This window comes from Zootoca vivipara, chromosome 1 (assembly GCF_963506605.1).
Source record: "Zootoca vivipara chromosome 1, rZooViv1.1, whole genome shotgun sequence".
NCBI classification, from domain to species: domain Eukaryota; kingdom Metazoa; phylum Chordata; class Lepidosauria; order Squamata; family Lacertidae; genus Zootoca; species Zootoca vivipara.
Window position 1 is genome coordinate 79,252,930 of NC_083276.1, and position 23,703 is coordinate 79,276,632.

At 48.1% G+C, this 23,703-nt stretch overlaps 1 protein-coding gene across 1 annotated transcript; it reads right to left on the reverse strand.

Moving 5' to 3' along the window:
• Nucleotides 1-1,550: 1,550 nt before the first annotated feature.
• LOC118078350 (thyroid peroxidase-like) lies at nucleotides 1,551-22,681 on the reverse strand. The gene is made up of 12 exons (XM_060280734.1): nucleotides 22,657-22,681; nucleotides 17,503-17,602; nucleotides 17,182-17,357; nucleotides 16,957-17,089; nucleotides 9,715-9,844; nucleotides 9,071-9,277; nucleotides 8,031-8,391; nucleotides 7,080-7,240; nucleotides 4,740-4,998; nucleotides 3,462-3,632; nucleotides 2,588-2,825; nucleotides 1,551-1,806 (listed from the first exon to the last, which is right to left on the reverse strand). The coding sequence occupies exons 1-12, from the start codon at nucleotides 22,679-22,681 to the stop codon at nucleotides 1,560-1,562; spliced, it is 2,208 nt and encodes a 735-aa protein (XP_060136717.1). The 3' UTR covers nucleotides 1,551-1,559.
• Between the last annotated feature and the right edge of the window lie 1,022 nt (nucleotides 22,682-23,703).

Here is a 23,703-nt window from a genome sequence, read left to right on the forward strand (position 1 = left end):
GGGCTTCAGATTACTAGGGGGCCTCTAAGCACACACAAAATGCAAAATTTCAAGTTTTACCTAATTGGCTAATAATAATAAGAATAGAACAATGCACTTTTAAAAAGCATTGCTGCAGGGCCTCTTAAACACAACAAGGCGTTGGGTCTCTTAATCTCGGCCTGAATAGCAGTGTGACCTGGAGGAGTTGGACACTGGTTGCTGTGACCATCACCGCAACACACGAGCGTCAGAGGCACAAGCCTAGCATGAACAGCCTTACAAGTGTATCCATACAGTCTTGACAAGAAATCTGCCTGCAATGTATGTCACACATCTGGGTGGGAAGGGGATAGCAAAGCCGTAAAGTAGCGTCTATACACAAAAACAGCTAGGCACAGGAACAGTTTTCCCCCTTGTGCCATCAAACTGTTAAACTCGTAGTTGGGTAGTGGAAGGGGAGGCCAGTTGTGGGGTGGGATTCCTTTGCTGTGCAGTTGTGTTGTATTGTAAGTGGAATAGTGTTTGTATGAGGTACGTTTTTTACATTGCAATGTAGTCGAAGCAAAATTCCAAGTATGCTTGGTACTTGGCCAATAAATTATTCCTATTCCTATTCCTAAATAAAAGTGGGGAAGGAGCATGAGGTAAAAAGTGGCAAGGAGTGAGGCTGAAGAGGAGTAGCGTCATTTTTTAATTTATTTTTTTTAAAAGCATGACATACTTTATACATGAGTCCCCGAGGCTCTTCCTGTGGTATGCCTTACCTCGGCAAACAGGCAACACAGTGCTCCACTCTCTGTCCTCAACATTGCAGGTTATAGAGGAAGGACCCTCCCGTATGTAGCCAGGCCAACACTCAAAGAACACTGAGGCTTTGCACTGGACGTAGTGGGCTCCTTCAACCAGAGGGACGGGCCCACAAGGTGTGTCTGTGGAGAGAGAAGAAGAATACAGCAGAAGGACTTCCTAAGAAATGCACCAGTTTGAAAGCTGCACTGCGTTGGAACCAATTCCCAGATGCAGGCCTCTGAATGTTGCATGTTCCCAAATGGGGATGAGTGAATATTGCAAGAGGGGAAGGGAGAAAGGAAGAGAGGACATAAGGACTTCTTCTGGATAGGGCAGGGCAGTGTGTGCATAGTTGGTTGTGAACACACAGAACACAACAGATAATGACTGCCTATGTGTGAAATTAACAATTTTTCAAAACCCAGCTTTTCCAAGTTACTGTTTACACAGGCACAGTGACAAACGTCTGGGCTATGGGAGATGTATTAGAAATTTATTACTAGCTTTATTATAAAGGTACTAACTAGAATAAATTTATATTTATTATTGGCGCTTTTCTCTGGGGGTACTCAAGGGTATGCAGTACTGGCACGTTTTATTTTTCCAAATGTTAAAAGTGTGGCACTTACTGTAACAACATGGTGAATACCACCCTTCCATAAAAAATTCCTACAGCAGTTTACATAAAGGAAAACATGCAATATATATATAAAAGTTCTACAACCCCCTCCCATCCCTGAGACTCCCTTCTTAAGTGCCAAAAGGTTGCTGAGAACAGGCTTTCCTCTCTAGTCCACAGAGTTGTGGCCACTCCAGGTTCTACCTGCTGAATCTTCCCTCCATGCAGTCAGGTCCACCCTTGGAATCTGGGAGCTCTTGCAGGACACAAAGTCACTTGGGAAGTGACTGGTTGAGAAGACGTCTGCAGGGAGGTGGTGGAGGTGGGTGTTGTCGCAGAGGATCCGGAACAAAGTCACCTTTGCTAGCTCTTCCCTCTGGTGAGGGGTGAACACTCCTTCATTCTCCCACCAGAACCTGCAAAAGAAAATAAAGAGGGAGGGAGGGGGAGCAAAAGCCTGTTCATGAATACCTTATTTGGCTGAATTCATTTATTTCCTGCAGTGCTTCGTGCCAGGGCCGTCTTAAGCATATCCGGCGCTGTGGTACAAAAATCCTTCCGGCGTCCCCCATTTCCCAGAGTTGTCAACCTTTTTTAAGGGGGGAAACCCCAAAGTTGTTGACCATTTTTGGGGGAGCTTACACATTATCTCTAACAAGCCCTTAGAACAAAATAAAATGGCAAAAGGCAGAAGAAAATCTAATGAAGTCCTCAGTTCCAAAGCAAGACTCAATCAAGACTCAGCAGTTCTTCTAATTCATCCTCATGATTCAAATCACCACATATCAAAAAGTTAAAGCAATCACCAGTTTGTTGTTCTTTAAATAAATTAATAAAGACACAGACAATGAAGTTCCCGGCCAATTTGTGTTAATGCTGCAGTGAACCCTCTTTGTGGAATGGTCTGCCAGGATCAGGCAGCAAACCAGTCCAGCAACAAACCCATTAACTCCAAGCATATATACCACACCTCTCACAATCTCCAGTCTAGTTTGTACTTCTCACAGAGGGAGCTAAAGAGCTGTGTTTCGGACTTGGCTGTACCATTTCAGACTGGGGTGTGTGTGTTCATACAGCTGAATAATCAACTGAGAAGTGCAGATAAAGTTCTGACCCGCACGATAGTCTGGGAGGTACAGATCAGGCAAGTTTCTATCTTGGAATTTGCAAAGACTACATTCCTCAAATATTCCCTACCTGTCACCATCTCGCAGGGCCTGAAACTGCCTTCCCAGCAAGCAAGCAAGCAGTTCCCCTACTCGGGCACTAGGCAGGAGAGGTTCTGCGATGGCCCCAATCCAGACATCAATGTTCTCAGGCGTCCCATACAGCTTGAGTAGTTTGTGAGCCAGGTAGCTGCTGTTGAGGATGTGCTGCAAGTCAGAGAAAGTGTGGGCCTCTGGGAGACCACAGAACCTCCTCCAGGAGTTGTAACCTGCAAGGAGCACCAGAAAATAGCATTTGAAGAGAACATCAAGTGTTAGTTCTAGGTGGAGGTGCCCTCTGCTTCTGATGACCTCTCTCTCTCTCTCTCTCTCTCTCTCTCTCTCTCTCTCTCTCTCTCTCTCTCTCTCTCTCTCTCTCTCCTTCCTCTACCCCTTGTCATGGCACTGCCCAGCAACACCTTGAGGGGAGAGAGGGAGGAGGAGGAGGCTAGGCAGGAACAGCTGGGAAGAAAAGGACAGGAAATGGCAGGAGAAGGGGAGGGGGTGGAAGGGAGCAGCCACGGAGTGAATGGGCTTGCTGATGCTGAGCCAGAGCCCCAACACTGCTCCACCAGCTCGGCAACAGAGGGGGAGGCTACGCAGGTCCCGTCAGCAAGGGAGAGGCGGGAGTTGAAACGTAGAATGCAGAGGAGGAGATTAGGGCTCCCTAAGCTTTTATGTTGGAGAAAAAGCCACCAAAAGTTACTTCCTGGATCTGAGTCCAACAGTATGGATGGCTGAATGATGTCTACTGCTTTTGTATGTATGTAAATAAATACTGAAATATGTATAGCTCAGAGTAAGCAGCACCATTTCTTGCGGAGAGCATCCACTGCCCTTCCAGCCCTGCAGCAGCCCTTACACACCTAGCAGTCCATGGTCCCGGCCTCTTTGCAGGTTCAGAGCTGCCAGGTCAAGGGATAGTGCCTTCTTGGGATGAAACAGCTTCTCTGTCAGCTCCTCTGGCATCATCTGAGTGGCTGTCTGGAGCTTTGCAAGGGTGAAGATCTCTCCACGTAGGATAGGATCGATCCCTCCTAAAGTTTGTGACAGAACTTCAAAGCCAGCAAAAACAAACCAGCATTCAGTCTTTATGGCAAAGCTCTAGAAGACAGGGCAACTTCTCACACAATAGCTGGCATTCTCATTAAGTAGAAAGCAATGTTATCAATAACCCATGTGCACAGCCTTCTCAGCATGACACACAACATGCAGATGTTTTGTGGGCAAGGCATTCATGACGATCAGCTTAGCAGGGTCCTGAAGCTCCTCCCCTTGTCTGTGTTACATTTGCCCCAGTTTCTAGGACAAGCAATGGTGATATGGGGTGGTGCCACAGGATGGCTGAGAGAAACAGGGACGCACAGAAACAAGCTGCACTCTACTGACATGACAAAGCACTGTAGGTTGGACCCTGTGGCTGACTATATTCACACCCATAACTCAGAGGTGGAATGGCTATAAGCAGAAACCTTGGGGATTTTTAAGCCTAACATAAATGGCGCGCATTTCCTTCCAGCATCTCTGAATGTTGTAACCCTGCAAGCAATTCTCTCTCGCTGCTCTCCACAGGACTGTTTTTAGAATGAGTAGAATGTGGTAACCCTATGACAACCTTGTCACTCCCTTACAAGATTCCTGTCACCAGGAGGATCTCAAGGCCTACCAAATGCATCGTGACAGGCTTCCCTTGGCCTGTTTCATGGTATACATTCAATGAAGTCAGCTATAGGCTCATGCCACAATAAAAATATTAAGGACCTACTGCAGGAACTTTTAGTTGATTTTGCAGATTAAAAAGGCGGCCACGCTTCTGGAATTCACACACTCAAAAACATGGTTTACCTCAGCACAATCTGAGTACAATAGTTCTTAGATAAGGAATGGGAAAGCATTGGGCCTCCAGATGTTGCTGGACGTTATCTCCCATCATCCCTGACCACTGGACATGCTGGCTGTGGCTGATGAGAGTTGGGAGAACATCTGGAGGGCCACAGGTTTCCCACCTTTGCCCCAAACATTGCTGGTCTCTTGGGTAGATCTGGGTTCAATGGGACTAACACTGTGTAACTTGATAAATGACGTCACCAAAGACAACATGCCCTTTCCACCCGCTCCCATCTCATGTGTTGCCAGTTCTGTACCTTCCTCAATGATCCTCCATGGGGAGAAGAATGACTGATGAAGAGATATGCTGGGGTGACTGGGATTCTCCTCAAAGTTCTCATCCAGACGGGAGAGGAAAGGATTGATGGTGACGTGGGCAAAGCGAAATGCAGCTGTGGCAAAGACATTGGAGATACGGGGGTCAACAGACTCGTCGTAACCAGAGAATGGAGGAAGGTAGGCCTCAGTGGCTTCTGGGCCAAGGATCTTTGGGACATAATCCCTCCAGTTTATAATCTACATCAAGTGAACAAACATAAAAAGGAGAAATAAACTTGAGTTCAGTGGGGTTGATTGAGGATCTAGTGAAACCAATGGATGCTATTTTTGTCTGCTTTGTATCAGGCTAAGTCGAGTAGATATGAACACTGAAAAACAAGGTGAGAGCACACCACATGGAGAAGGTAAGAGGAAAAGAGCCTTGCTCTTTCATTAGGGGTGACCATTTATGAACGGCTAATTTACTATAGCATATTTACTAATTTACTATAGCATATTCAAAGTGTTGGTGCTGACCTTTAAAGCCCTAAATGGCCTCGGTCCTGTATACCTGAAGGAGCATCTCCACCCCCATCATTTTGCCCGGACACTGAGGTCCAGCGCCAAGGGCCTTCTGGCGGTTCCCTCGTTGCAAGAAGCCAAGTTACAGGGAACCAGGCAGAGGGCCTTCTCAGTAGTGGCACCCGCCCTGTGGAATGCCTTTCCACCAAGTGTCAAAGAGAAAAACAACTACCAGACTTTTAGGAGACATCTGAAGGCAGCCCTGTTTAGGGAAGCTTTTAATGTTTAATAGATTATTGTATTTTGATGTTTTGTTGGAAGCCGCCCAGAGTGGCTTCCAGCCAGATGGGCGGGGTATAAATAATAAATTATTCTTATTCTTATTAATGTAACCTATAGCATATGTGGTAACTGGGTGGCTGCATTATCCTGCCGAGTGGTAAAGAGACTTTTACCATACAACAAGTGCATTCTGTGGTAAAATGGTTGTGTGCCTCCATTTTTAGTCCCTTCCTGAGTAGGGCCACTGCTACCCACTGGGTGGATGGTTGCCAGAGGAGGAATCTTAGTCAAGCGGGGGAACCATGGAGATGTGCAACAGGAGCAACAAACAAAAAAGCAGTTCTTTCATTTGTGCTCAGGCTAAAGTGGAGAGAAGCAGTCAAAATGGCAGCTCAGACACAGAATTGTACCAAGGAATATGCAGATTTGTTGGGAAGAAATTGCTCATTGGGCCTCAACCACTGCAATGCAATAGATAACTTGTTGGGATGAATGTGAGAAGCTCAGCCATGAAGCTCACCGGTGGCTTATTTCATGTTCATCCACCTCACAAGTTGGCTGTGAGGATAAACATGCTAAAATAACATTCCCTTTCCTCTGACACTGCAAAAATATTCTGTGAGCTCTGTTCCCTAAACAATTGGAACGTCTCTGAATATTCTGTGCCACCACACTGGGTCAGTCAAACTGGAGTCAGGTGCTTCACTGCCTATTAGGATAGCATAATGTTGATGACCTTCTAAAAATGAATTTGTAAAAATTCACCTGCATTTATGAGAACAAAATTTCTAATAATGTCAGCGTTTCCTCTCAGGGACTTTCATATCTGGTGAAACTGAAAGATGCCTCAGAGAAACCACTTGAATGGGATTTTTTTTTCCTTTCCATCCCTTGCATCAAGCAGCTGCAGATCCTGTAGAAGGGAGCTTGAGTCCCAGGAGAGAGATCAGTGTTCTGCAAGTTAAAAGAGCTTTTCTATTTCACTGCCAGCTGCACTTTGACCCTGGTGTTAGTTTTGCGGTTCTTGCATTTCTTCACAAGAGGCCTCGTAAGATTAGAGCGCCTCTTGTGCAAACATATCCGCCTGCATTAACATGGCTTGTTGAGTGTTTTCAGAATTACCAGCTCTTATCTGACATAAGAGCAGGTTCCGCTAGAAAGCAAGGTGGAACAGTGTGTGAGTGATTGGCAATAGCAGCGAATTTGGAGCCAAACTGTGACACAGAATGCAAAGCTGCTGTAGAAAACACCAGCTGCATGTTTAGATCCCCTCCGTCTTCCTCATAATATCTAGTAAAATATGTCATGTCCTGACATCACAGCAACCAAGGTGCATTACATTGTAGAACCATAGAGTTGGAGGGAGGGGGGGCTCTATCTAGCCCAACCCTCCTAGTCCCCAAACACATGGCTGCCATTTTCCACGGCAGATGTACACATACAATCTGGATGTCATGTATAATCTGACCCTGAATGGGAACTGTATCCAGCTCTCTGTTGAAGGAACTAAGCAACGACATGCCTGAGGCCCTCACCTGGAGGTAGGCCCCAATGACTTTGCGAGTCTCCTGATACAGAATTTCCCCACTCCAGTGGGGGTTGAGCTGGTGGAGGGTGGTCGCGATTCTGTTGCTCTCCCTCAGGAACACTGTGTGCAGGACCTGAATGCCTAAATGTTCATTGGACCGCGAGTCTCCTGGCAAGAAAGAGACCAATGTACACAGTAAATGAGACAGAAGTTACACAGCCTTTGGCAGGCTTTAAGCAGCCTGCAAAAAGGGAAAAAAAAGAGATGTTGCATACATGTTTTGGGTGGCGGTAGCCCTGTTTTAGTATTTTCACCATTCACTTCCATCAGTGGAGGTCCCACTGATGGAATTTTGGCTCCAGATGTCCCCCCCCCCCGATACCTTGAGGTAGAAGCCACCCATCTCCCCAGTCCATTTTCACCTTGTTCCCAGCATCCGACATGACTGGCATTCTGAAAACTCACCCATGAAGCTCCCATACATGGATGAAGCACACAAGTCAGTTATGGAGGGGGAGAACCCTACAGCCTATAGGTGCTATTGGACTGGTTAAACCACAAGTCAGACAAGCATATCCCATTAATCCTGAAAGGCCCACCACACATTGAGGGGACTCCTGTACAAAGCTATGAGACCCACTGCAAAGGAGAACGGGGCTCTAATTACTTTAACAGCTGCACAGAAGGGAGCATTTTGGCATCTTGTCTTGCAAGGGGCTGCCTGTGATGAAAATCACCTCCGTTAAAGAAACGAAAGTCCTCTCTTCCTTTTCATCTGACCACACTGTTCAGCAGAGATAGGAGTCTGTGGCATTCCAGATGTTGTTGGACTCCAGCTCCCATGAGTCCCCAGTCAGCACGGCCAACAGATGCTGGGAGTTGGAGTTGGTCCATGCCTGCAGGGCCACAGGTCCCCCATACCTGCTGTATCTCAATCACTGAGAAGCTGTCCTCTTACCTGCCACAAAGCAGGGCACGTCAGATGCATTGGCAAGGCAGGAGTCCCGCGTCAAGGCACAAGGGTTTGGGGATTTCTTCTCAGCAAAGGGCAGGAGCGGAAGGCCACCGTCAGAGAACTCCTGGTTGACGGCCAGAAGCCCCAGTGGCTGGGTGAAGTTGCGGAGCTTCCTGGCCAGCGAGGCCGTGCTGCCGTAGATCATGCTGCCGTCCACAAAGGAGGTGAGGCTGTTCAGCTGCTCCCGGGGCTGCAGCTGCCCCAGAGGGAAGCTGGATTGTCCACTGCCACAAGCTGGCGAAGAGCGGGTGAAAGGCATGCACTTCATTGTCCCCCCACCCAGACGGAAGTCGCCAGCAGGGATCTGGCACAGGAGAAGCAGAGTGGTCAAGAAGCCCTGGGTCTTATTGACAGGCGGCCAGAAAGAATGGAGAGCTCACATTCTTTATCGAGTTTCCACAGCTTCCCACACAGAATCGGAGTCTAAAGACAGAGGTGGTTCTCTCCCATGCCACACTGCACCCCGAGACAGATTGACCCAGGGGAATCTGAGCCCCCAAAATCTACTGGCCCTTCCCAGCCTTTAAAAACTATTCATTCATTTATTTCCTAAGTAAGCAAGCTGAAATTGGCATCTCTGCATATGTATTAGCATATATAAATGATCTTAATAGGTGTGTACTCTGAGCTTTTTTAAAAAAAGGACCTAGGACGGATTAATTTCAAAATGGTAGGCCTCATTTTTTGCTTTCAATGTGGCTGTAAAGTTACCTCATGGAATGAATTACGTTGTATAGATTTCACTTCTGGTTTTGCATTTAAAAAAAACTCTATAAGCAAGCCCTGTGAACCTGTCTGGATATGACGGTGGGGGGAAGTATTTGTGAATCCATGTATTTCTGAAACACTCTCATCGGGGTTGAGACATATATAAACCGGCCCTACTTCAAATTTTGGTAAAAGGAAAAGGCAACAGTCCTATCAGGAGGGCTACAATGAGTGTTCTTCTTCCTAAGTTTTTTGTTGTTCATCACTGTCTTTACCTGGATGGGGAAGCACGGGTTCCGGTTGATGCAAGCATGGGAGCAGTCGGCTCCGTCCGTGAAAGAAACGGTGCTGGCACTCTGAGGGGTGAGATCCATGTCATGATCAATCCATTGGCCCCACTCCACCAGCATGTGGGTGTAGGAGCTGTCCAGGGAGATGTTCTCATTCCGTGTGTGCAAGATTTCATGGGACACCTGGCGCACCTGGAAGAACAATTCATTTCAAATATGAACACTGTTGGTCTTTGTGAATAGCGCAGTATATTTTTCTACTTTCTGTGGAAACAGAGTCCAAACTAGTCATGCTTTTCGCAGAAATTCATGGAAAGTTACATTTCGAGTGTTTTGACAGCATTACGAGACATGGAATTTGCAATTGCCGTGGCGTGCCTAACTTGTCAATGGAAACTATGAAAATATCATGTGTTCCTCACTCTTTCATGCCTTCACAGATACACTTTCCAACATTTCTGTGCAAAGACCCAGGAATGTTGGCATGTCAAGCAAATCAAAGGGTGCTTTTTTACATCTTATTTTAAAGCAAGCTAAGAAGGAAAGCTTTGGAGTTGTCTTATAAACCCTGTGTGAACTCTGCCATCTCCTTTCATAAGAGATTCCAAGTCTTGCCCGCTGCCGCATACCAAAGGCAATGAGAAGCCATTATAGGTCTTGGATTGATTCCACCCTTTGGGTACAGAGAAGCCATCCTCATAGTCTGCGGGCAACCAGCGGGCGTAGGCTGTGTTTGCTGCTCCCCACAGTGGGTTCTTCCTGCAAGGGAGAATGAAATCTCATAAATTGCAGAAAATGGGCAGGTGGCATTGGGTTCATATAAGTAGAAGGTGGAGAGGGAAAACGACTCCTGAATTATACTCCTTGAGAGTGCAAGTGAGGGAATCAGAGGACTGTATGGTCTTCCATATCCAAAACACTGGCTCATCGAAAGCAATAGATGTTAGGGAGAAAAAGATGTCAGCCTTTCCCCAGGTAAGCCCATTCTGTATCTGCAAGTTTTTGTTTCAGTGGGAAAACTTCAACCAAGATATCCCCTACTCACCAGAGGATTTACCAAGTGGAAGCATTTTACTACCTCATCTGTGCAAACTAAAGAAGCATGGGGGGGCACTTCATTTGATACAGAGGGTTTCCTAAATAACAGCAAACAGGCGGCTTTCTGTGGTGTATTGATTCATAGCCTAGGACACCCATGGGGGTCGTTTGTACTGTGTGCTGAGCAGAGGTTTGTGAGCAGATAATTTTTGTGCGGTTTTAAAACTTCGTTTATTATTTTTTAAAAAAATAACATTCAGTATTAGTTTCTCGCTGTATATAACCTTTATTTCAATATACTGTTATTTAGTATGATGTTTGTGGAGGTATGATTCCTCACGAGCACATGACTGAATATATATAAAAGATTACGAGCCATGTTCAAAATAAAGATGAAATTTTATGGAGGGTTGAAATTCTTAAAAGACAGCTTTAAAAGGAAGGGCTGGGCTGAGGTTGGGTAGTTAAATAAGGATGGTAAAATATACAGATATAATTTGCTTCCATTTGGCAAAGGGACAATTCCCCACAGCTGGTGTTTTAAATTGTTATGAAACAAAAATAGATATGTTAAGGGTTCTGCTGGTGATATAATTGTTTTCTCTGCTGAAATGTACTCGGAGTCGAGAGTGAATTTCATGCTCTTTATTCAGCTCATAGTCATCAAGGAGAAGAGGAGAAGAAGAATGGCTCTTTTCCCAAAACCATCTGCTTATATACATTATTTACACAATGGGCCTTGCGTGATTGGCTACTTCAGGGCTACACCTGTGGGCCAATTATATTGTGGATTGACTTCTGCCTGCAGCCTGATTGGCTGCTCCTACAGGCCAATCAGGTAGCAGATTCACTTCTGCCAGCCGCCTGATTGGCTGCTCCAGCAGGCCAATCAGGTTGCGGATTCACTTCCACCTGGAGTTGGATTGGGTAGCTCCCGCTGATTCTGAATCCTATTGTTCTAGGATTTAGCTCAGTACATAACACCCCTCCCCTCTAAGTTCCAGTCCTGCCCGGGAAGTTGCATTCGTAGTCCCCAAGGTCTGCTGGCCGCCTCCGTGTGCGTTGTGGCCTGGGGTGTTCCTTGGTCAGGGGTTCTGGTTCTGGCTCGTGTTCCGAGGCTGCTGGCTGTGCCGGGGCTGTCTGGTCTGGCGCCACTGAACCACTAGGTTGTGGCTCTGGCTCCGGTGTCCTTCCAGCCTCGGGGCGCCCCTCTGTGCCTACTGCTTCTGCTTCCCCTGTCCACCCCTCTCGCTCTACAGGCCTCACTGCCCTGCTGTCCCCTTGGGACCCCTCTGTCCCGCTCTCCTCCCGGGTTCCTCCTGGGAATCGTCGCCGTAGCTGGTCGCAGTGGCGGCGCCAACATTGCCCCCCTTCCGTTAGTACCTCGTACGACACGGGACCGGTCACCTTGGTGACTGTGGCAGGTACCCATGCTGGGCCTGCCCCAAAATTCTTTGCGTACACTGCGTCCTGGGCCACAAATGTCCGGGGGTTCCTGCCTTTCCCCACCACTACCTCATCCTGAGCTCTGTCGGGGTGAAGTCGGTCCAGTCTAGTTGCAAGGCGCCGGCCCATTAGTAGTTCAGCTGGGCTCCGGCCCGTCGTTGTGCTTGGGGTGCTGTGCTGTGCTAGAAGAAATGCGGCAAGGCGGTATTCCCAGTCCCCTTGTGTCATGCGGCGGAGGCTGTCCTTGGTGGTCCGCACCATGCGCTCCGCTTGGCCATTGGTGGCCGGGTGGAATGGTGCTGAGCGGATGTGGCGGATGGCGTTCTGCGCTGTGAAGATCTGGAACTCCTCTGACGTGAATGCGGTTCCATTGTCCGAGACGAGGGTGTCAGGGAGCCCGTGGGTTGCAAAAAGCTTACGTAGTACCCGGATGGCTGCCGCCGTAGAAGTGGACGGTACCAGTGCGACCTCCAGCCATTTGGTGTAGGAATCCACCACTATGAAGAATGTTTTTCCCTGGAAGGGGCCAGCGAAGTCCACGTGCAAGCGTGACCATGGATGTCGGGCGGACTCCCAGGGCTGGACTGGGGCCCTTGGGGGATCCGGGCGGGATTCTTGGCAGGTCTGGCAGTGTTGGACCCAGGCCTCTATCTCTCTGTCAATCCCCGGCCACCACACATAACTCCTGGCAAGGGCCTTCATCCTCACTACCCCTGGGTGTGTCTCGTGTAGGGCTGTGAGGACCCTTTTGCGGAGGGGCTGGGGAACAACAACCCTGCTTCCCCATAACAGGCACCCCTTGTGGGCCGACAGTTCATGTTTGCGGTTTGTGTAGCCAGCGAATTCTGGCCCGGGGCTGCTGCTGGGCCATCCTCGCCACACCCAGTCCAGGACCCGGGAGATGACCCTATCTTTTGTGGAATGGTGCGCAACTTCTTGTGCCTGAATGGGTCGGTCGGGAAGCAGCTCCAGGGTCATAACCTCTTGCGCAGGCGCTGGGTCGGGGCCTGTTTCTGGTAGTGGTAGCCTGCTGAGGGCGTCTGCGTGGCCCATCGCCTTCCCAGGGCGGTGGATTAGTGCATACTGGTAGCCGGCAAGGAAAATTGACCACCTGAGGACACGTGGAGACAACACTTGGGGGGTCTGCTTCTCGGGGGCAAACAGGCCAAGCAACGGCTTGTGGTCAGTCACTATGGTAAAGGGCCGCCCGTACAAGAAATCATGGAATTTTTTTACGCCCTTCACGATTGCCAGACCCTCCTTGTCAATCTGTGAGTAGTTTCGTTCGGCTGCAGCAAGCGTCTGGGAGAAGTATGCCACCGGCACCTCTCTTCCATCCGGGAGTTGGTGTCCCAGGACAGCGCCGATGCCATAGGGAGAGGCGTCGCATGCCAGCACCACTGGCAGCCTCTCGTCGAAGTGTGCCAAGACCGAGTTCGAGACGAGCAAGTCCTTGACTGCCTGGAATGCGGCCCTTTGTCGCTGGCCCCACACCCAAGGGGCCCTTTTATCTAGGAGTCTGTGTAGGGGCTCCGCTACCGCTGCCTTATGGGGAAGGAAGGCATGGTAAAAGTTCAATAGTCCCAAGAATGACTGAAGTTCGGGCTTGCTCTTGGGCGCTGGGGCCTCACAAATGGCCCGTACCTTGTCACCGGTTGGATGGACCCCTTCTGCGTCCACCTTAAATCCCAGAAAGTCCACCTGCGGCACTCCCAGTAAACACTTTTCCCGCTTCACCTTGAGGCCCGCCGTCTGGAAACGGTGCAGGACGGAGCGGAGGCGGTCCTCAAATTCCTCTGGTGTGGGCCCGGCGATCAGTACATCATCGAAGAAGGGGGTGACGCCAGGAATCCCTTTAAGGAGAGAGTCCATTAGATTCTGGAATATGCCTGGTGCCACGCTAACGCCAAATTGCAGCCGCTTTACTCTGAATGCCCCTCTGTGCGTCACAATCGTCTGAGCCTCTGCTGTGGCTTCGTCCACAGGCAACTGTTGATACGCTTGGGCCAAGTCCAGTTTGCCAAAGATTTTTGACCCAGCCAGGGTGGCGAGGACATGGCTGACCACTGGCACTGGGTATGCATGGGCCGTGAGAGCCTTGTTTATGGTGCATTTGTAGTCTGCACAGATGCGGACCGAACCGTTAGGCTTGACGGGTGTGACAATTGGAGTTTCCCAGGGGGCGTTGGGCACCGGCTCCAGCACTCCTTGCTCCACGAGCCGGTCCAATTCCTCGTCTATGCGGGGTTTCAGGGCGAACGGGACCCGGCGGGCCTTGTGCCTGATGGGTCGTACAGCGGGGTCTAGCTGTAGGGCAATGGGGGGTCCTGTATATCGTCCCAATGCCCCATCGAAAACCCCTGGAAACTCTTTGCATATGGCGTCCACGTCCACTTGTAAGCTAGTGCGGTTCACCCCGGTAACGGCTAGCCCCAGAGGTCCAAACCATGCCAGTCCCAGTAAGCTAACGTAGGGGCCCTTAACTACCAGCAAGTCCAATTGTTGCTTTCGCCCTCGATATTGCACCCTGAAGGTCCCCACCCCCATTGTAGGGACCTTACGTTTCTGGAAGTCCCGGAGGGTGAATGGGGCCGGCCTTAGTTTGGGACCCCCATTAGGGCACAGTTCCCTTAATGTTCGGGCCGAGATTATGGATAGAGTTGAACCCGTGTCCAGCTCCATGCGGCATGGGGCTCCCTCTATCTGTACCTCTATATAAATTTTCTCTGTGCTGGGATGGGGCAACTGGAATACCTGGTAGTCCGTGATCTCCGTCGAGTTGCCTTGGTGCATGGTGCCGTGTGACCTGGGGCTCCTGGGTCGGTCATCTGATGCTTGTCGACGGGTGAGTCGAGCCCGACACACCCGGGCGATGTGTCCCAATTTTCGGCACTGCCTGCACTCTGCGTTGCGGAAACGACAGGTCCTCCTCTCGTGGTTCTCCCCGCAGCTTGCACAGTTCCCTCCTTCTCGTCGAGGCTGCTGTGGGGTGTGTGCTGCTTGAGTGCGCCACTGTACTCGGTGTACTTCCTCCCTGTCAGATTCGGATTCGTCGGTGAGGTCTTCGTGGTAGACCCTCGGTTGGGATGGCGGGGCCGGTCGTGCCTCTTGCGTTGACCTCTCGGCGGCTTCGGTTGCCAGGGCTTCCTCCAGAGCAATCTGGAACGTGAGGTCTTTTTTTGCGTAGAGGCGTCGTTGCAACATCTCGTCCCTCAGGCCACCGACGAGGCGGTCACGAAGCATGTTCTCCAACTCTGAGAAGTTGCATAGCCGGGCGGCTTGGCGGAGGGAGGTCACAAACCCAGTTATGGTTTCCCCCGGGGCTTGCCGCTTTGCGTAGAAGGCATTTCGGCAAGCTACCACCGAGGGCTGTGGTGAGAAGTGCTCCTTCAGCCGTTCCATTATTGTTTTGTAAGAGACGGTAGCGACATCTCTAGGTGCAAGGAGAGCCCGGGCGATTTCAAACGTCTCCTCTCCACAGACGCTGAAGAATGTCGCCCTCTTCATGGCATCGTTGGTGACTTCTTTCGCTTGCAGGAGGAAGTTGAAACGGGCGGCGTACCCTTCCCAGTCTCCTGATGCTGGTTTGAATGGCGAGAAGCTGCTGTCGGTTGCCATTCTGGGTTCCTTGGGTCCTGGAGCTGAAGCCTGGATGCACGGTGCGATGCAGCGGTGCAGCAGGTGGCGGTGCTGCGGTGCAGTGCGTGGTGGCGGTCAGCTCAGCAGGATCCCACCTTTGTCGCCAGTGAAATGTACTCGGAGTCGAGAGTGAATTTCATGCTCTTTATTCAGCTCATAGTCATCAAGGAGAAGAGGAGAAGAAGAATGGCTCTTTTCCCAAAACCATCTGCTTATATACATTATTTACACAATGGGCCTTGCATGATTGGCTACTTCAGGGCTACACCTGTGGGCCAATTATATTGTGGATTGACTTCTGCCTGCAGCCTGATTGGCTGCTCCTACAGGCCAATCAGGTAGCAGATTCACTTCTGCCAGCCGCCTGATTGGCTGCTCCAGCAGGCCAATCAGGTTGCGGATTCACTTCCACCTGGAGTTGGATTGGGTAGCTCCCGCTGATTCTGAATCCTATTGTTCTAGGATTCAGCTCAGTACATAACATCTGCCTTTCCCCATTCTTCCTCCTCTACCTTTCTTGATTGTTTTATAGCTGTGGGGGGGGGACCTCCATACAGGGAGCCTCCGCCTCTCCTGTTGACCAGCACTTCGCCCAGTGAGAGCAACAGCAGTGGGTCAGGTGAGGGGAATCAGGAAGTTAGCGGGACGGAGGTGTCAGGGCTCAGCGATGTTGGAGAGCCCTTGCACTGCCTTGACCAAGAGGTGAAAGGGAACAGGCAGCCCCTTCCGGCACCTGAATTATGGTGCACCACTAAACATAAGGTCGGGAGGAGGCATTTCGGGGTGCCCCAACTCTTATGCTGGTCCCATAGCCGGAAACGTCCACTCCCGGATTCTGCGAGTGACTGAGAGGTCATGTTTTCTGCTATCTCTGCACTGTAAATACTATGCACAATAAAACTCTTAATGAGTGGACTTGGGCGTCTTTACTAAAGAGTAGCCGCAACAACACCATTACAATAACATATGGCAGAATTTAGCTGATTCTAGCCTGGCCACCAGTTGCTCAGTTTTGCTATGTGTATGCCTATGAATCAAAAACAAAACAATTCCTTTGCAGGTCTTCTGTGGATTTTGTGTTCGACTGCTGTATTTTGTGGATTTTGTGGATTTTGTGTTCGACTGTCTTACAGCAGTATTCGCACAGGTTTTTTTTAACTTCCCAGAAAACTTCATGTAAGCACACCAGAATGAAAAAAAGTTGTCTGGAATCTCTCTCTATGTATTTGCATACAAACAAGAATTACAAAAAGAAATCAGAAATCCCCAGTATTCTGTTTTCAAAAGAAAAGGTGACTCTGTAAAAATGCCCTGGGGGGACATCCAACTATCAGCAGAAAGTGGGAAATGTGAAATCATCTCTATGATTTGTCCCGCTACCTGCAAGACCTGGTGCAAAAAGGTGCGGCTATATATAGCTGACTTTCTTTGCAGATTATGTTATTTATTTTAAAAAAAATATATAGATTGCCCCGTCAAATAAAACATCAGCAACAAAATACAGCAACATTTACAAGTACAATAAAGCATAAAATGCCATAAAAACAACACAAAAGGATCATAAAAAAGACAGGCTCGTCCTGAAAAAAATGAAGCAACTGAAGAGGCCTTCTGGCTTAAAAAGGTCTTCAGGAGTTACTTGAAATTAGTAACAGGTCAAAGGGTACGGAATTTTGAAAAGTGCCATTTTGCATTTAATAATATGGCCAGTGCTTTTACAGGTTACAGGACTGGGCCAGCAGAATTACCTGTTGTTGCATGTCCCATCTATGGATCTGTACTTTTCAGTCAAACAGGTGTCTGAGCACTTGATGGGCCGCAGCTGAGCAGCACAGCCAGTTACTTCTGCCAAGGTGGAGAGATCATGGCCAGTTAGGACTCCTTGCAGGAGAAAAGGGAGAAAGAAGATTCTCAAGAAGGTCGAGAGGTGAAGACTAGTACTTCTCGGGCTGGGTGGTGGACGCAAGACACACCTGACATGTTGGCATAACGCTTCTCCCTTTTGTACACCAGCTGCCGAATGAGCTCCACTGTGGTGTCCATCAGCTCAGCCGCATGAACCGCCACATTGGTTTCGGCCTCGGGGTGCTTGAACAGGCTCAGCAGGTCGCTGGCACTGAGGGATCCCTTGGTCAGCACTGCTTTCCCTCTAGGATTTCACAGAATGAAAGGAAGGCACAGCTGAACGAAAAATACCAGAAAACCCCCACAAGGCCTGGGGTGTAGCCACAGCGGGGGGACAAGTAGGAAAAGAAAGGTGCTCACTGCCACCTGCATCACCTGGAAATTCATACCTGCTTCTAGAGCGATGATACGCCAAGGAAACCAGCTGCCTTGCCCGTTCCAGGGCCTCTTTCACCAATGGCCTTTCAGGTTTGCTGTCGTTTTCTGAGGCTGAGGGGAAATAGTAGTCCCAGAATGAAGAGAAGTACAAGAGTCCACATTGGTTTCCACAGCCCAGTACAAACCTATTTGTTTCTAGGTCCAAATCAAGGTGCTTGTGATTACGTTTAAAACCCTTAATGGGCAGGGGTCAGGATACCTCAAGAGCTGCTTTCTTCCATATGCCTCTGCCCAGCTTAAGAGATCATCTCATCAGCCTCTGCTTTGTATCCCATCCCAAACTGAAGTGTGACTGGTGAGTTTGCAGACTGCTTCTCCTTTCACCATTTTCAGGTTACTACTGAAAATAACTTTATCGTTCCACTGAGCTTTTAACAATTACTTGTGCCTCTCAATGCCAATGGATTTTAACCATCTGCATTTGACCTTTTGTTCGCATCTGAGCTCTGGGAGCGTTTGACTAGGGCCCATTCCTGATTTCTGCTTTTTGGGACTGGTCTTAAAAAATGGAAGGAGTCTTATTTGCCAGTTTTGTAATTTTGCTTCTGACGGCTTTATACTGAAGACTATAACTGATTAGAGCTGAAAGGGCACAGTATAGGTTACCTGCATGGGCCAGATTGGCATGAGTGCTGAATAGGGATATAACCACGATTGGCACAAGTCCAGGGAGCATCACTTGGGTTGGAAAAGCCGCCACAGAGTGCTAAGGATTGAACACATACACAGATTTATAATTGCTACAGTGCTGTGAATAAATTATCACCAACCCCCTTTCAGATAAAATTGGTGTTTTATGTACCAGTAGATGATTTAAAACTTAAACATTATGCATAGCTGGAAATAGGCAAGTAAAAAACAAGATATGTCATTGAAAGATCCACATACAGGTGTATGCCCTCCCATTTGCTCTGCATCCAGTGTGCTTTCATTGCTGTGTACAAAAAACATGAGCCACAATCCATACATGTTTCTTATGAAATACTTCATTTCGATGCATTTCTCTCCCAAACTAGCTTCAATCTGAACTGCAAAAAATAGTTTTAAGCCAGTAATGTGCTCACACAGCCTAAGGACAGAAACTGATCTCTGCAATCAAGTAGGCTTTCTGCCTAAGAGCACTCTGGGAAAAAGTTTGTTAGCAGCTGGCAAGTGATATGGCTTATCAGAGAAAAGGTGAGCAGCCTGACTCTCCTTCTGCCTCCCAGCTCCACCCTCCAGAGAGGAAGAAGGGATCTGATTAGAGAAAGGAAACATGGTGAGATCCCTGCCTGCTGCTTTAAATGTATGGTTGTGTACGCAGTCTTCCTGAACTGCTTGTGCCCCTGCTTTTCTCTCCCTGTAACCTTTCCATATCCATTTGTGGTCCTGGTTTCACTCCCTGTAACAGTTTTCTTATCTGTTATCCTGTGCAATTTGCTAGGTCAGATTGCATTAAGGAGTGTGGATTCAGAGATCCGCACACATCACTCTTTGAAGTGCAAGGCCACCTGATTTTGATGGAATAGATTTCATTGCATCACCCTTACGAAGTTGCCCAAATATCCAGCCCTTTATCAGTGACATCCGTGTCATCACCTGTTTTCAGTTGAAAAAGAAGAGATTAGCAGGTAAGAGGAGGAAGCAAAATCAGCTGTTGGGGCAAAGGCAACAGGAGGGCTATGTGTCCATTAGCCACTATCAGAAAGGGTTCCTATTTGCTTGAGAGATATGATAATCTTTATATAACGTTCATCGCAGACTGATTTTCCAACGAACAGGCAGTAAATGGCAGTCAGTCAACCTATTTATCCTCTTAGAAGCCTGATTTATTAGTAGGAATTAAGGTTGCCAAGTGACCCAACAAAAAAGCCAGTTGGGCCTTCTGCTCTTGTGCCCTTAGAGAGGAATGTCAACTCTAGAAATCAGCAGCTGAACACAACACAGAGAAGTGTGTGCAGATCAAACCACTAATGAAAGCACAGCAGTTTAAAAAGTTAGCAGCACTAGTAAAGGTAAAGGTAAAGGGGCCCCTGACCATCAGGTCCAGTCGTGTCCGACTCTGGGGTTGCGGCGCTCATCTCGCTCTATAGGCCGAGGGAGCCGGTGTTTGTCCGCAGACAGCTTCCGGGTCATGTGGCCAGCATGACAAAGCTGCTTCTGGCGAACCAGAGCAGCGCACGGAAACGGCGTTTACCTTCCCGCCAGAGCGGTCCCTATTTATCTACTTGCACTTTGATGTGCTTTCGAACTGCTAGGTGGGCAGGAGCTGGGACCGAGCAACGGGAGCTCACCCCGTTGCAGGGATTCGAACCGCCGACCTTCTGATCAGCAAGCCCTAGGCTCTGTGGTTTAACCCACAGTGCCACCTGGGTCCTGTTAGCAGCACTAGTAGGAATAATTAATTAAGCAACTATGGAAATTAGGGTACTGCATTTTATTTTATTTTATATTTTTAATGATCATGTCTTGAAACTTGCAATTCAATACACAGCACCCAAATGCTGTTTATACCTTCCATATAGGCAGGATACAGATTGCACATGCAGAAGCTATGCATGAGCTAAGAAAGGAAAGGGAATAATATTTTCCTTAAAACTCACCCACAATTCCAGCAGGAGAGGAGGAAGAAACAGAAATACCAGGATACAGAGAAAGCAGGAGCAGAAGGCGGAATGAGAAACTTTAGCTAAATAAAGACTGAGAAAGTGCACACATAATGAAGTGTCCAAGTGATGTCACATCCACCCCACACATTTAAAGCACATAGCTTAAGAGCAATTCCCAGCATCCTTTAACAAACCACAGTTCCCAGGATTCCTTTGGGGAGAAGCCATGTGTATTAAATGTAACAAATAGGACAGGGCTCTCTTGCACCCTTCCCACTTGCACAGCAGAAGGCATCTCAGCATGGCAAGCTACACCTGCTTCTATTCCCGCTTCTGCACAACTATTAGAGTCGTCCTCACTCTGGCCACTTTACTTTTGGTGACCTTACCCAAAGGAAACAAACAGCAGGCATGCAGGAAGGCTGCGAGAGGCTGAAGGTGAAAGATCAGGGGCAGAAAAATACAAATGAATGTCCTCAACCAAGAAGCGATATAATCTGTAGCAAAAGAACAAATAAAAGGACCATGAACTGAGCTTTGAGTAATCTGGGCTGGATCGGTATTATATGCAATGCTGACAAAATACAGATCAGGCTGGTGGGGAAGGGAGGTTACAATAAAATGCAGCCTTTCAAGAACTGCACAGGCAGAAATTCAAAAGGTACAGCTTTCCCCAACACAGAGAACAGATCCACCCAATTATTTCCACCTCTGCCCCTGTCCAGCTGGCCCATGTGTGGAGAGGTGTACACCAGTGTGTATACAATTTTGTGGCACACACACTGATCATAATCTCTGCACAAAAGCAGACGCAGGGGGACCTCCGCATGCAATGACACCTGTATTTTCCGTATTTGCAGCGCACGGATTGCCCACACTTAAGAGCCTATGTGAGCTGAAATGTACACAAGTGCAGCTCTCTTTGCAGAAGTCTCAGCCAAACTGTACCCTGCAAAAATTGAGAGTACAAATGGTTGGTTGAGAGTGTTTAGTCCCTTGAAGTAAGGGTCAATGCACAGAGGTCAGAGATGAAGCCAGCAGATACCACCCCAATTTCCCCTCCAAGCATAAATATTTAGATTCCTAGCACACACTATTGCGTCCATGGAAAGGAGGCATAATTTCTGCACATAACAAATGTGGGTGCTCTCACCCCAATGAAGCCCCTGGATTTACCACTGCTTGGTGTCCTATTGTCCATATGTCCCCCAAAGGCCTTGCAAGGTTTGAGTCTTTTCTCCAGCCGCCTTCCTTTTATTTGCTAGCTTCTAAGGAGGCATTTCCAGAATGTTATTATCACCTTGCCAGAACAAAGCCCTTTCAAGGTAACTTCAAAGAAACCTAATTAGTTTTACAGAGCATGAGGATATTTTATCTTCTTGATATGGTTCTCTCTCTCTCTCTCTCTCTCTCTCTCTCTCTCTCTCTCTCTCTCTCTCTCTCTCTCTCTCTGGAAGACAAAGATCATCTCTTTGGATATAGGATAAAACAACTCAAGTTAAAACAGGAGGTCCAGAAAACAGCTTCATATTTGGAAAATGTAGAACACTTTTTACACAGTTACTGTGAACAAGTGCAAAGAGGACCTCTGTGCTTCCAATGCTATTTTTGCAGTGCCCTTAGTCAGCCAGCAGGGGGAGCTTTAGCCTACACAAAGGCAAACAATTACAGTATTGTTTCCTAAACACATTAGGTCTCATCCTTAAGTAATGGATTATAACAAAGGATTGCACACACTCAGGTTCTGCTTCCAAATTTCCCATAGGCATCCAAATGGCCACTGTGAGAACAGGATGCTGGCTTTTGGTCTTATCCAGCAGAGCTCTTTTTAATGTTCTTATATAGCTGCCTTAGGGACCCAGGTTGCTCTGTGGGTTAAACCACTGGGCCTAGGGCTTGCTGATCAGAAGGTCAGCGGTTTGAATCCCTGTGGCGGGGTGAGCTCCCGTTGCTTGGTCCCAGCTTCTGCCAACCTAGCAGTTCGAAAGCACATCAAAAATGCAAGTAGATAAATAGGAACCGCTACAGAGGGAAGGTAAACGGAGTTTCCGTGTGCTGCTCTGGTTCGCCAGAAGTGGCTTTGTCATGCTGGCCACATGACCTGGAAGCTATACGCCGGCTCCCTCGGCCAATAATGCGAGATGAGCGCGCAACCCCAGAGTCGGTCACGACTGGACCTAATGGTCAGGGGCCCCTTTACCCTTTACCTTTATAGCTGCCTTAGTCAGTGCCGCCAGCATAATTCCCCCCAGCTGCTCAGGCCATGCAGTGGCACCCTGGAGGGCTCAAAAGGTGGCACTAGGAAGTTATTGCACTTAATAATGCTAACCAGACATTGGTTTTTATGCTACAAGATTCTGAGGTACAGTCTGGCTAGGAGTGGAGATCAGAAATATGCCAGCTGGGCTGCTGGAAAATTCAGAAACAGGAATAACATTTGCAATACTGTACAGTGCTCAGTTTGAAAAAATAGCTCAGAGGAAAGCCTCGAAGCCAAAAGATTGGGTGATTATTTACAAGTGTGGACAGCTCCGTACGGCATGTTTGAAAGATAAAGCAAGCCCAAAATATGTGGATTGGATCCAGATTAAAGGGTAAAGGCCCATTGGCACATCTTTCTCAAGCAGGAAGCCAAACACAGGTATTATGCTCAGATGAATTGCTCCACTCTTCCCCTAAACCGATTTTTTTCCCCTTGCAAAAGTATTCAGCAGGCATCCTCATCTGTTCTTGTTCCTGATGCTGCAGTGATATTAGTGGGCAGGGCGGTTTTGCAGCCATCCTTAGCTCAAGGCAAGGCACTGGGGACTAGTGTGGGAACTAAAATGGTCTCATGCAAAAGAAGGCACAGTCCCTGTACTCTACAGCCTCTAAGATCAGCACAGGGTAGTAGCTCTTGGTATCTCCACTATCCTCAGACTTTTTTGGGGGGTGGCCCAAACTCTGGAGCTGTGGAATTTCCTTCCCACAGAAGTATCCTGTTTCCCCTATTTTAAGACGTAGTCATAAAATAAGCCATAGCAGGATTTTTAAGCATTCAAGGAATATAAGCCATACCCCGAAGGTACATCGGGCACTTTCATTATATACTGATAATGTCCAAAGTCAGGCCTGGAGGCCTAATCCGGCGCACCGGTTGATTCAATGTGGCCCCTTTTCAGGGGGGGGGCAGGAATCCTTAAAAAAAGTTCAACAACTTTGGGGTAAAATCCATTTTTAAAAAGGTCAACAACTTTGGTCGGCCCTCACGCATGTTCACATCATCAAATCTGGCCCTCTTTGAAAAAAGTTTGGACACCCATGTATACCTTCCACCGTATGCTGAAGAGGGTGAACCTGGGCATTCATTACAAACAGATAATCAATGCTTGTAACAATTGAAACAATTTTCCCATTTACCAAATTTGAGAAGTTTAAGCCATCTAGCGTTTTAAGCATGAAAATTCAACTTAGATGACATTGTAGTTTGATTGCATAAACTTACATGCAGGTTACACCCAGTCTTTACTAAGCATTTGTTCTGAGTGATTTGTGAGGTGGTTATACAACAATGAACATTCATTC